The sequence below is a fragment of the Mercenaria mercenaria genome, chromosome 10 (assembly GCF_021730395.1).
Source record: "Mercenaria mercenaria strain notata chromosome 10, MADL_Memer_1, whole genome shotgun sequence".
In the NCBI taxonomy this organism is placed as follows: domain Eukaryota; kingdom Metazoa; phylum Mollusca; class Bivalvia; order Venerida; family Veneridae; genus Mercenaria; species Mercenaria mercenaria.
Window position 1 is genome coordinate 25,282,557 of NC_069370.1, and position 14,606 is coordinate 25,297,162.

Sequence of the window (14,606 nt, forward strand, 5' to 3'; positions counted from 1 at the left end):
TTTAGTTGACAGACTGTTTAAAATGCAATATATATATCTGTGTTTACTGATTTGGATGTAATGTTTCCTGCTTGGGAAGCTTTGAGATTCAGAAATAAGACAGTTGAATAAACATTAATTTTGTTAATATGTACAGTAAAGAAATATTTGAACAGTAGAAATTTAGATAAATTATCCAAGTTTAACATGGCATATTTCATCAAATGAAACTTTTATACTGTTATGCACAAGGCCTTAGGAAACAAGGGGAAAAACAAGAGCTGTCAGTTGACAGCGCGCTAGACTATTCTCAGTGTTTGATAGTATAAGCTATGAGTAAAACTTTAACATTACAATAAGCATATTCTAAGTCGAAAAAGGGCCATAATTCAGTCAAAATGCTAAATAGAGTTGCCTCGTCCTTTTTACAGACTGGGGTCATGATGGCAAACAAGTATGCAAAATATCAAAGCAGTATCTCAATGGACTTTGAAAATATTTGGGGTGGTACATAAACATTTGTGTGACGCACACGCTAACGCTCACGCTAACACTGACGCTGGGGCGAGTAGGATAGCTCACCTATTCTTCGAATAGTTGAGCTAAAAACAATGATTGTGCTTCCCAAATGGAAAACAAGTTACTATACTGAGTAACAAGTTTCCCATACCGGAAGTAAGGAAAAGCCATAAATTGATTTTCTGAATGGGAAATTTCCCCTACTGACACTAGTGACTTAGTTTTAACCCCATATGACCCAGTTTAAAACTTGACCTAGATTTCAAACAGAGGAGCATTCTACCTGGATTTTATATCAGACTTCTGGAATGTTGAGATAACTTCTATTTTCTTTACCTACTGGCTTACTATTTTACCAAAGATAACCTAGTTTCAAACATGACTTTAATTTTGTAAGAAAAGAAACATTCTGGCTGGGTGACAGTAAATGTGGTCGAGTTAGCGGTCTAGTGGTTAAGGTGTCCGCCACTCATGCTGGAGGTTGTGGCTTCATGTTCAGTATAAATGCACCAAAATAAGTGAGCGTAAACTAGATGAGGCTGTGTGTTAACAATGTCAAACTAATTCAAGGGCCAATCTGACTAAAGTACTTGATCTTCTAAACGAAGATCTGAGAACGACCCATTCACATTCGTCTTCTGTATATTTTGGATTTCCAAGAATGCTATTTTTATTTTCGCAAATCTATTTTTGTTTGAACCAATCAGACAACTTGTTCGAATGTCAAAGAGTAAGAAAAAATTGCAGTTAATCCAGGGCTCGAACCCGGGACCTTTCGCTTACAAAGCAAGTGCGCTACCGACTGAGCTAACGGGCTATCTGACATCTTTCGACATAAAAATTGTTGATATCAAATACCAAGGCTTTTTAAAGCTTGCAGAATGTTGTAAGTTAACTTTTGATTGGATAGCGGAAGGGTTGTCAGAACGAGGCCATCAATAGCTCGTTGTCAGACCCTATGCGTAGCGTAATAGGAGATGTACTTTAGTCAGATTGATTCAAGGGCAATACCTCTGGTGTTACTGAAGCAAAACATGCCAACTACCAAACTTCTAAATCTTTTGCAAATATACATCCCATGCAAGTTTCATGATATGTGGCCTCAAATATTATAGTTTAACAATAACTAATTCATGTAGGGTAAGCCTGGTGTTACTAAAGCAATTTGGTCAAACATGTGTGAGATCTGGCTTTCAAGCACTATTTGGCAAAAAATTAGGGCTAAAATTACGGCTATTTTTGTGAAAAATTAGGGCTTTTTTGGCCAAAAATAAGGGCTAAATTAGGACTCAATGCTCACGGACAACATGTTGAGCCCGCCCTTTGACCATATATATTGTTGCTTTTCATCATCATCAGGCCCGTATCGTCACCGGCGAGGTGCATAGCACTGAGAGGGGTAGGTAAGAGGAGTAAGGCCTCTGTCCATGTTGGGAAGAATTGAGTCCCCCCCCCCTGAATGTTTTTGATATACAGGTATGAAATGGATGCCACTAGTGCATTTTTTTTTTTTTCTAAATGTTGAGGTACTAGAGGGGTACTCCTCTTAATGTAGGTGGGGTCAGGGGGTTCTCCCCCTGGAAAATTTTGAAATACAGGTGTAAAATGGTAGGTGCTGGTGTATTTTTTGTTCTTAATTTTGAGGTATAGGAGGGAGGTCAGCGGGCTGCCTCACCCCCTGGACAATTTTGAAATGCAGGTATGAAAAGCTGGATTGTAGTGCATTTTTTTGTCTTAATTTTGATATGTGGTAGTGGGAATTCCTTGTAATTTTAAGGCTGGGGGATGAGGGGACTCTCCATCTGGAAACTTTTGAAATACAGGTATGAAATGGTGGTATCTTGTGCATTTTTTCATCTAAATTTTGAGATACTGGAAGGGTACTCCCCTCATTTGTGGGGGGTTAGGGGGATTTCCCCCTGGAAAATTTTGAAATAAAGGTATGGAATGTTGACCTCTGGACAGGTGTTTTCTGAGCCTAAATTTTGAGAATTTAAGTTCAGACAGAAATTACAAAAAATTTGGGATAATTTAAAAAAATAAGGGCTTTTTTTAGGAATTTGGCCTTTTCTGAGTGTTTTTTTAGGAATTTTAGGGAGGCCTGAAAAAATTAAGATTTTTTAGGAATTTTAGGGCCACTTGAAAGCCAGTAACAGTGGCCATACACATTATGTGTAAGTTACACAACGATTGATTAAGTGTTAAGGAATAAAACCTCCAGTGTGTTAATTGTCAAGATTTACCCATGGAGGTTACAACAGCTCACCCTTGGGCATTTTGTGCTTAGGTGAGCTAAATGGATGACAGGAACAAAACTAGTACATTTAGTCTTTTTCAATAACATCATATTGAATTGCTTCATCATGAAAAGAATAATTTGTTCTGTGTGAATCTGTATATAAAAATAAACGCTATGTCCAGGGACAACAATCGTCATGTCAGACATGTATTATAGTAAATTTATGTCTCTGTAAGACATAATAACTGGAACTACCAGACAGATACTAAAGTATCACCCTATAAAACTCACTCAGCTTAACACTAAATTGCTTTTAACTCACATATACAGCTTTCCATAATTTATTAGTAGTAATTTATAATGTACAGTATACTTTTCTAACAGTCATGTCACTTACCTGTCTATAAGAGGTAAATCCGAAACAGGTATGATTTATAAAATTCAATCTTTTTGTTCAGAATTTATCAATATGAATACACCAGTATGAATATACATTTGTACCTGAAATATAATGTGTACAGTATAAATATCACAAACTGGGACCGTCTCTGGTCTATTTTATGCTCTATATAATACACTAGATTATACCATGAAATATTGATATCAAAAACGTCAAAATTTAGGTCAAAATTGAGGACATTCTTCTTACTGCATAGATCCTGTTTCAAACCTTATATAAAAAGGACTGTTGGTTTTTTTTTTTCAAATTTTATACTTAGATTTAAATATGATGTAATGTTTTTGAAGCTCTCCTGTGATATTTTAAAGCACTACAGGTTAGATCTGACAATACTTCATTTTAAATAGCATTGCCTGCCAATGATTTCAATATTGACAGATTTAAAGATACTGCCAATTTTAAACAAAAATAACAAAAGAATGAATTTGAAACCAAAGAAAAAACACTACCACAATGCACAAAGTTAGTTATGAAAAATAATAAAAGATTCAAACCATAACAAGAGGGTCATGATGACCCTATATCACTCACCTGTTAAACTTGGAATCATCAAAATAAGCATTCTGGCCAAGTTTCATGAAGACAGGGTCATAATTAAATGTGGTGTTACAGTGTTAATAAGCTTTTCCTTTGATTTGAGAGGTGACCTAATTTTTGACCCCACATGACCCAGTTTCAAACTTGGCATAGGAATAATCAAAATTCAAGATAAACATTCTGACCAAGTTTCATGAAGATAGGGTCATAAATATGGTCTTTAGAGTGTTAACAAGCTTTTCCTTTGATTTGAGTGGATGACCTAGTTTTTGACACCATATGACCCAGTTTCAAACACGGCCTAGGCATCAAGATAAACATTTTGACCAAGTCTCATGAAGATAGGGTCATAAATCATGTGGCCTCAAGAGTGTTAACAAGCTTTTCCTTTGACAGGGTGACTGCAAATGAATCAGTTTCGAAGTTGACCTAGGAATCATCAAAATAAATACCTTGACCAAGATTCATGAAGATAGGATCATTAATGTGACTTCAAGAGTATTAACAAGCTTTTCCTTTGATTTGACCAGGTGACCTAGTTTTTGACCCCATATGACCCAGTTTTGAACCTTGCCTAAAAATCATCAAAATAAACATTCTGACCAAATTTCATGAAGATAGGGTCATTAATGTGGCCTCTAGGGTGTTAACAAGCTTTTCCTTTGATTTGAACAATATTAAAAATTTTGCCACTTTCAGGGGCACACAATTGCAAAATGTGGTCTTTATCGTGTTCACAAGAAATTGTGGACAGACAGACGATGGACAAAGGGCGATAACAAAAGCTCACCTTGTCACTACATGACAGGTGAGCTAAAAAGTATCACAACAAAACGATATCACTTTGCTATCCACTCATTCCCTGCGTCTGAACAAGCAAACTATTTGTCTACCTTCATAATTATATATTTCATTTTGAAAGGAAGACTACCGATTGTTTATTTACATACTGCAAAAAATAAAATTGCTATAATGGAATGTTTAAAGCAAGTACATATGATCATTTGTACCTTGAATAACATTCCTTAAAAGGTATTTTGCCAATATTTCTTAGTCCCCTACTGGTTGAAAACCAGTTTCGGGGACTATAGGAATGCGCTTTTCTGTCCATCCGTCATTCAGTCCTTCCATCCATCCACAATTTTGTGTCCGGTCTATAACTCTGTCATTTATCAAGGGATGCTAATTTTACTTGGCACAATTGTTCCCCATAATGAGACAACATGTCATGCGCAAAACTCGGTCCCCTAGCTAAAAGGTCAAGGTCACACTTGGAGGTCAAAGGTCAACAGGGCTTTTTTCCTGTCCAGTCCATAACTCTGCCATCCATGAAGGGATTTTAATATTACTTGTCACAAATGTACCTCATAATAAGACGATGTGTCATGCACAACTTTCAGACCCCTGACTCAAAGGTCAAGGTCACACTTAGCAGTCAAATGTTAACATGGCATGGACAGGGTCTGTTTCATGTCCGGACCATCCGTCAGTCCACAATTTCGTGTCCGGTCCATAACTCTTTCATTCATTAAGGGATTTTAATATCACATGGCATAAATGTTCCCAACGATGAGACGACGTGTCATGTGCAAAAGCCAGACCCCTGGCTTAAAGGTCAAGGTCACAGTTGGGGGTCAAATGTCAACAGGGCTTTTTTCCTATCCGGTCCATAACTCTGCCATCCATGAAGGGATTTTAATATTACTTGGCACAAATGTTCCCCATGATGAGACAACGTGTCAAGTGCAAAACCTGGACCCCTAGCTCGAAGGTCAAGGTCCCAATTGGAGGTCAAACCTTAAAGGGGTTTTTTTCTTGTCCTGTCCAGAACTCTGTCATCCATCAAGGGATTACAATATTACTTGGCATAAATGTTCCCCATGATGTGGCGTGTCATGTGCAACACCCAGAACCCTAGCTTAAAGGTCAAGGTCACACTTGGAGATCAAAGGTCAATAGGATTTTTTTCCTGCCTGGTCTATAACTTTCCATGCAAGACAGGATTTAAATATCAGTTGGTACAAATATTCCCCTGGATGAGACAACATGTCTTGCGCAAAACCGGGGCCCTTGGTCTAAGGTCAAGGTCAGATACAACAAGAGCTGTCCGTAAGACAGCCAAGCTCGACTATTCGAAATATTGTCACAGAAGCAGGAAATTATTACCCAAAATGTTAAATATCAAAAGAGTTTAAGTTCGAAAGGGGACATAATTTGACCAAAATACATATCAGAGTTATGGGACCTTTATAACCTTGAAGAAACATGTTAGGTTTAAATTCAATATCTGCATTAGTTTTGGAGATAGTAATTTGCATGTAAACTTTAACCAGAATTTTCTAAGTCCAAAAGGGGGCATAATTTGTTCAAAATACATGTTAAGAGTTATGGAACTTGACCTAGTGAGGCTGGTAATTGACCTAGAAAAGGAATAAATCAGATTCAAAGCTATATGCCTTTTGGTAATAGCTGTATGTACTTGCACGCAAAACTTTAACCAGAATTTTCTAAGTCCAAAAGGGGGCATAATTTGCCCAAAATACATGTCAGAGTTATGGAACTTGACCCAGTGAGGTAGGTAATTGATCTAGAAAAAGAAAAAATAAGTTTCAAATCTATATGCCTTTTAGTAATAGCTGTATGTACTTGCACGCAAAACTTTAACCAGAATTTTCTAAGTCCAAAAGGGGGCATAATTTGCCCAAAATACATGTCAGAGTTATGGGACTTGACCCAGTGAGGTAGGTAATTGATCTAGAAAAAGAAAAAATAAGTTTCAAATCTATATGCCTTTTAGTAATAGCTGTATGTACTTGCACGCAAAACTTTAACCAGAATTTTCTAAGTCCAAAAGGGGGCATAATTTGGCCAAAATGAAGGTCAGAGTTATGGGACTTGGTGCTATCAACTAGTCTTATAACCCCAAAGACACGTGTGAAGTTTCAATTTAATATCTGCATTAGTTTTGGAGATAGTAACTTCCATGTAAAACTTTAACCAAAATTTTCTAAGTCCAAAAGGGGGCATAATTTGCTCAAAATACATGTTAGAGTTATGGAACTTGACCCAGTGAGGTTGGTAATTGACCTAGAAAAAGAATAAATAAGTTTCAAAGCTATATGCCTTTAAATGATAGCTGTATGTACTTACATGCAAAAACTTAACCAAGGTGTGACGCCGACGCCGACGCCGACGCCAGGGTGAGTAGAATAGCTAGACTATTCTTCGAATAGTCGAGCTAAAAATGACTTTGTCCGCAGCATTTCTTCTTTATGCATGGAGGGATTTTAATGTAATGTCACAAATGTTCACCACCATGAGACGAATTGTCATGCGCAAGAACCAGGTCCCTAGGTCTAAGGTCAAATTTAATAATGACTTTGTCCGGAACATTTCTTCTTCATGCTTGGAGGGATTTTGATGTAACTTGGCACAAGTGTTCATCACCATGAGGCAATCATGATTTTAGAATTATGTCCCTTTGTTTTACTATAAATAGATTATATTGTTACTTTTTTATTACTGGCCGTAGGGAAAAATCGAGACCACTTTTCTATGGTACAACATGCATTTTTCATTGAATTTTTAGGTGTATTTTGACCTATCTCTACCTGGTAAAGAGTTTTGTGTGGACTTAAAAGAGATTTTTTTTTCAGGATTAATCTTCCTTTATTGAGACTATAAATAACTTGTATGATAACTTTAACTTTTTTATAATCGGCCAAAAAAAATTCAATATGAAAACCACTGTAGGTTTTAATACATGCAAATTTTAATCCAAGTGTTTTTTTATAACGTATTGTATATGTGGTACAATAGTGTTTATACATCAGTGACAGATATCAGTTCATTATCTCATACTGCAGTAGAAACAAGAGCTGTCACAGGAGACAGTGCGCTCGACTATTTCGATGCTGGATTGTGAAACTGGGCACATCTGAGGAAACTGGAGCTGTCACTGGAGAGTTTAATGACTCCAATGGTGGATGAAGATATTGCACAATAGCTTGAGTCTGTGACAAAAAAATATTAAGTATTAAGAGAGGTAAATATAAAGTGTATCAAAACACTATATAACTATAATTCTAAACAAAAAGGGGGCATAATTCATAAAATATTTGTGCAGGAGTTATGCACCTTGTGTCATGTGGGTGATGATGTTGAACAACTATTTTAAGTATGAATCAAATCAATTCAGCAATAACATAGATAGAGTGAAAATGCATCAAAATTAACCTTAAATTCTAAGTAAAAGGGGACATAATTCATGAAACATTGGTGCCAGAGTTATGCATCTTGTGTCATATGATGTGGGTGATTATGTTGAACAACTATTTTAAGTTTGAATCAAATCCATTCAGTAATACTGTAAAATCATTTAATTTCGTGGGCATGAAATTTCGTGGTTTTTGTCAAGACGGTAATTTCGTGGGGATATGAATTCATGGATTTCAGCTTTTGAAGTATGAATCAAATCCATTCAGTAATAAGAGAGATAGAGTAAAAGTGCATCAAAACTTTAAACTGAAATTCTAGGTAAAAAGGGGAATAATTCATGAAACATTGGTGCCAGAGTTATGCACCTTGTGTTATATGATGTGGGTGATGATGTTGAACAATTATTTTAAGTATGAATCAAATCCATTCAGGAATAACAGAGATAGAGTGAAAGTGCATCAAAACTTTAACCTGAAATTCTAAGTAAAAAGGGGGCATAATTCCTTTAAAATTTCTGCCAGAGTTATGCACCTTGTGTCATATGATGTGAGTGATGATGTTGAACAATTATTTTAAGTATGAATCAAATCCATTCTGGAATAACAGAGATAGAGTGAAAGTGCATCAAAACTTTAACCTGAAATTCTAAGTAAAAAGGGGGAATAATTCCTGAAAAAATTCCGCCAGAGTTATGCACCTTGTGTCATATGATGTGGGTGATGATTTTGAACAATTATTTTAAGTTTGAACCAAATCCATTCAGTAATATTGTAAAATCATTTAATTTCGTGGGCATGAAATTTCGTGGTTTTTGTCAAGACAGTAATTTCGTGGGGATACGAATTCATGGATTTCAGCTTTTGAACATAAAATGAATGGGAATTTTACACGTTCGTTGGGATCAAATTTCATGGATCGACTCAACCACGAAATCCACGAAAATTAATCCCCCATGAATATTAATGATTTCACAGTAACAGAGATAGAGTGAAAGTGCATCAAAATTTTAACCTGAAAATCTAAATGAAAAGGGGAGATAAATCATGAAATATTGGTGCAGGAGTTATGGCCCTTATGTCAGATGATGTGGGTGATGATGAGGAATAACTATTTAAAGTTTGAATCAAATCCATCAAGTAATTACAGATATATGATGAAAAAAGAGAAAGTGTTAAAAAACTTTAACCAAGGTGGGGACATGGAAAGACGCTGACGCCAGGTCGAGTAGGATAGCTCTCCTTATACTTCGTATAGTCGAGCTAAAAATTAGGTGCCTTCCAGTAGGGGACTTTGTATTGCATGGCAATACTTCATTCACTTGTTTACTTTGCTACTTCTTTCACTGTTCTTTTTTATTATTTTATCAAGAAGTTTGCTTTTCCTTGTTTTCCAAACTAGTATCAATAAGGCACAACTTTATACAATAGTTCAAGAGTGCAATCTTTCAATTTCCAAACTGCAAAAAAAATACAGTCACATGCCGGAATGACAGACAGAATAACAGACAAACACTATACCTCTCTGGTCTTCTATATCAATAATCTCTACTGCTAGACTGCAGATTTTATAACAGTAGTTGTCAGCAGACAGCAATGCTCGACACCTGAGTTACTATGCTTGTTTGCACCCTGTGTGCGTGCATGTATGCGCTGCTGCTAATTGTTCCACTGTGTTAAAAATGCAGTCCTAAAATGACTGAAATAGAATTTGATATCTCTGGCAATCACTTATATTCATCCTTCATGCTAATGTTTTTTCTAATGCTAACCTTTTTCTACAAATTTTCAAAAATAACGCAAGGTCTTACTGTCTAGTGACCACATTCCTCTTAAAATGATAAACATGCTTGAAATCATTTTTACAACTGCAAGGAGAAAGCAAAATATGAATTGTAGCCCAATGATGGTTTGGCCAGAATATCATAATATTAACAAGAGTTCTCAATGGTTTACACCTGAACAAGCTAATTGTTAATAAACATGAACAGAGGTTGCTTTAATATGTAACATTTTATGTAGGCAAAGAAGAAAATACTTAAACATCTTGATGAAAACTGATTGTTAATTTGATCAGTGTGTCAGGCAAAAAGTCGTTAGTTTTAACAAAAATAAACATTGAAAATACCAAATTCCAACATAAAATCCTTGATCCACCCCTGTGGAGTGGAGTAGGGAGGAAACGATGCTTCTCTGTAATGCAATCTCAAAATTAAGAGACATAAAAATAGATCTTGTTTTACAGTGTGAAATTAGGTTACTTTGCTCCTAAGGGGTCAGACACATTAGGGTCACTTTTGTACGGCTACTGATCACGGGCAAAGTTCAACAAGACTGATACACAAGCTCCACCACTACAGCATCCAAGGGAAGACAAACAGATGGATACAGGCTTTCTTATCATGCCGAAGTCAAGTAGTTGCCATTGAAGATCACATGTCAGACCAGGTCAGCGTCCAATCTGGCATTCCCCAGGTGTCAGTGCTTGGTCGAGCCTCTTTCTATATTATATAAATGACATCCAGAAGAGTCTCCAGTCTACTGTCGGATTCTTTGTTAATGACACTATCGCCTACCTAGTGGTAAAAAATGCCTGTAAAACGTTACAGCATGATCTAGATTTAAACCAACTGGGAAAGAAATTAGAGATTGCAATTCCATCTTAGCAAATGTAATGTTCTATCCATCACAGGAAAAAAAAAACAAGGAGCTGCGTTCAATAAACGCTTGATGCCCCCCAGTGGCATCCTTGTCGATAGATTTTGCACCCAAGTCCAAAACGAGGTCAAGGTCAAGGTCAAACTGAGGTCAGGTGATGTTTGAAGATGAGGAATGGTCACAATTTACATCTGTATTAGTATCAATTCATTCTTGTAAGGGGTATTGATGCTAGACGAAACGGTCCCATTTGGTTAACTAAGAGATGGCCCATATAAAGCAACCTAAGTCCAAAATGAGGTCAAGGTCAAACTGAGGTCAGGTGATGTCTGAAGATGAGGAATGGTCACAGGTTACATCTGCATTAGTATCAAGTCATTCTTAGGTAAAGGGTATTGATGCTAGACGAAATGGTCCCATTTGGTTAACCTCATACGGACGGACAGACGGACAGGACAATCACTATATGCCTCCCGCATCAGTAAATGCTGGGGGCATAACAAGAGAGTCATGATGACCCCTTATCGCTCACCTGTTAAACTTGGCCTAGGAATCATCAAGATAAACATTGTGACCAAGTTTCATGAAGATAGCGTTATAAATGTGGCCTCTACAGTGTTAACAAGCTTTTCCTTTGATTTGAGTGGCAGTGTCCCAGCTAGCGTGGAATAGAAGGATGCAGAGCCCTGCCCCTTTCTCAAAGCACCCTGCCATTTTTAATAGCGCTCTGTGCACTTTTGAGTCCAGTAGATATATGCCTTACTGTAAAAATGCCCCATGTGTCTTGTTTATTGTCCTCTCCCGCTGCGAGAGCTGCTTCCATTATGCAATATATGACCTGTCATCAATCTTCAAGGTCGCTACCGTATACACACGTGACCACCTTTTAGGTCTGCCCCTCACGTCGATCAAACCAATTAAGCGAATCGCGGCAATTTCAAGGCATTGTTTTGTTTTACATCTGTCAAGCTAGACTTCGCGAGGGCGGGACTGTGCATGTGCTACACTTCTCTCAGCTTGCGAAGCCGATAATTAACTCGCGGAATCTTTTTTTGGGCATCACTTTAGTAATCATCGTTATTAGAGACAATTAAAATATTTGATTTAGCAGCTGTTATCTAGATGTAAGTATACTAATCTAAACAAGAGGACCATGATGGTCCTGAATCACTCACCTGTCCCCACATGACCCAGTTTTAAACCGAGTATGATGTTGTTTTTTTCTATTATTTGACATTGTGACCTAGTTTTTGAGCTCATGTGACCCAGTGTTGAATCTGACCTAGATATCATCAAGATAAAAATTCTAACCAATTTTCATGAAGATCCACTGAAAAATATGGCCTCTAGAGAGGTCACAAGATTTTTTATCATTTGACCTACTGACCTAGTTATTGATGGCACGTGACCCAGTTTCGAATTTGTTCTAGATATCATCAAGGTGAACATTCTGACTAATTTTCAAGAAGATCCATTCAAAAGTATGGCCTCTAGAGAGGGCACAAGGTTTTTCTATTTTTAGACCTACTGACCTAGTTTTTGACTGCAGTTGACCCAGTTTCAAACTTGACCTAGATATCATCAAGATAAAATTCTGACCAATTTTCATACAGATCCCATGAAAAATATGGCCTCTAGAGAGGTTACAAGGTTTTTTTGTTATTTGACATACTGACCTAGTTATTGATGGCATGTGACCCAGTTTCGAAACTGATCTAGATATCATCAAGATGAACATTCAGACCAATTTTCATATAGATCCCATGAAAAATATGGCCTCTAGAGAGGTCACAAGGCTTTTTTGTTATTTGACCTACTGACCTAGTTATTAAAAACACGTGACCAAGTTTCAAACAAGACCTAGATATCATCAAGGTGAACATTCTGACTTACTTTCATGAAGATCCATTTAAAAGTATGGCCTCTAGAGAGGTCACAAGGTTTTTCTATTTTTAGACCTACTGACCTAGTTTTTGACCGCAGTTGAACCAGTTTCGAACTTGACCTAGATATCATCAAGATAAAATTCTGACCAATTTTCATACAGATCCCATGAAAAATATGGCCTCTAGAGAGGTCACAAGGTTTTTTTGTTATTTGACATACTGACCTAGTTACTGATGGCATGTGACCCAGTTTCGAAACTGATCTAGATATCATCAAGGTGAACATTCTGACTAATTTTCAAGAAGATCCATTCGCAAGTATGGCCTCTAGAGAGGTCACAAGGTTTTTCTATTTTTAGACCTACTGACCTAGTTTTTAACCGCAGTTGACCCAGTTTCAAACCTGACCTAGATATCATCAAGATGAACATTCTGACCAATTTTCATACAGATCCCATGAAAAATATGGCCTCTAGAGAGGTCACAAGGTTTTTTTTATTATTTGACCTACTGACCTAGTTTTTGATGGCACGTGACCCAGTTTCGAATTTGATCTAGATATCATCAAGGTGAACATTCTGAATAACTTTCATGAAGATCCATTGAAAAGTATGGCCTCTAGAGAGGTCACAAGGTTTTTCTATTTTTAGACCTACTGACCTAGTTTTTGATCGCAGTTGACCCAGTTTCGAACTTGACCTAGATATCATCAAGATAAACATTCTGACCAACTTTCATAATGATCCCATGAAAAATGTGACCTCTAGAGTGGTCACAAGCAAAAGATTACGCACACACGGACGCACGTACGACTGACGCTGCGTGATCACAAAAGCTCACATTGTCACTTTGTGACATGTGAGCTAAAAAAAAAAAAAGTAGATCTATACAAAACTGCAAGAACCTCTTGTTTAACATCTGAGAATACTTTTCGTCAATTTGAAATGAGATAGATTGTGCACGCTTGCGAAAATTATTACTTAGTGGACACGTTATTATAATTTTGGTGGGAAAGAAGCACGTGCGTTTCATGATGGATATTGTGTTTGAGGAAGGGGTTCTCCAGTCTCTTTTTCGGTCAATATACCGGTAAATCAAGAGAATTTACAGCGGAAACTAGTATTTCCCTTTCATTTCTGGTCATGAGAAGGATAATCTGTCTTTTTTATTTGATACACCTCTCCTGATTAAACTTGTAGACGCTGCCACCGAAAACGTCTATTATGGATGCCGCCATTTTTATTCGATGTCGCTGCGCAAAATTCAATTGAGACTTACTATACAGCTATATGATGTATAAAATTATAAATCAGGAAGTCGTCATAAATCAAGGAAAATACCTTTAGAAATCTCTTAAACAGTCCAGATCCACCAGTGCAAACTCATACATGGTTCCATATGCACACTACATACATAGGCTTAAATCACCAGAAAATTCATAATTTAGGAAATTATTCTTGATAATTTTATCAAAAATTATCAATGCAGCATCGTCATTGAATCCCCTTTTGATACATGCAAGTTTTATTTCATGATCTACTGCCTGCTTGAAATGTTTTAATACAGTACAGTTTATAAAATTTATAATGTTGTAATGTATGGTATTTTATTAAAAAATATTAAGATATATACCCTATCAAATATTGCAATTCCCGCAAAAAGCATGCACCATCGTGTAAATGGCGAATATTTTACGAAGGGTGATAACTTGTTGGAATATAGGCTTTAGGCTGAACACCACTAAATCTGGCTGTTCTTTATTTGATATAAAATTCACTTACCTTATACACCAATTTTACAATAATCTGCTTAGCTTCGTTGCAAAACATTGAGAAAGTCTAGAGAAATTATCTTTTATTACAGGTCACCACAAAAAATACTCGAGAAAAGCAATATCTCAAATTTTACTATATTATTTATGAAATTTTGATTAAAGATCGTTAAGATGTTTGTTATTTTCAACAACCAGAAGCGTAGTAATTTCAAAAACATTTAGATATTTGCAGTGCTATTACTGTTGCTGCTGGTACTACTACTGTTGTCGCGGATACTACTCTTGCTGCTGGTACTGCTGTTTTGCTGGTACTATTACTTGTTCTATTACTACTACTTGT

At 36.6% G+C, this 14,606-nt stretch overlaps 2 protein-coding genes across 3 annotated transcripts in view; both read right to left on the bottom strand.

Moving 5' to 3' along the window:
- The window catches only part of LOC123559606 (multidrug resistance-associated protein 1-like), a 133,037-nt gene extending 129,744 nt beyond the window's left edge, over nucleotides 1–3,293 (bottom strand). Inside the window, exon 1 of one of the 2 annotated variants that reach the window (XM_053552540.1) lies at nucleotides 3,135–3,293. The gene's annotated coding sequence lies outside the window, so the exon portion shown is untranslated. The remainder of the gene's footprint in view (nucleotides 1–3,134) is intronic. The other variant, XM_053552541.1, reaches the window with a different exon arrangement.
- LOC128546372 (uncharacterized) overlaps nucleotides 1–11,429 on the bottom strand; it is a 35,055-nt gene extending 23,626 nt beyond the window's left edge. The window contains exon 1 of the mRNA XM_053516830.1: nucleotides 11,370–11,429. Coding sequence (XP_053372805.1) covers nucleotides 11,370–11,429 — 60 coding nt within the window. The remainder of the gene's footprint in view (nucleotides 1–11,369) is intronic.
- Nucleotides 11,430–14,606: the final 3,177 nt, after the last annotated feature.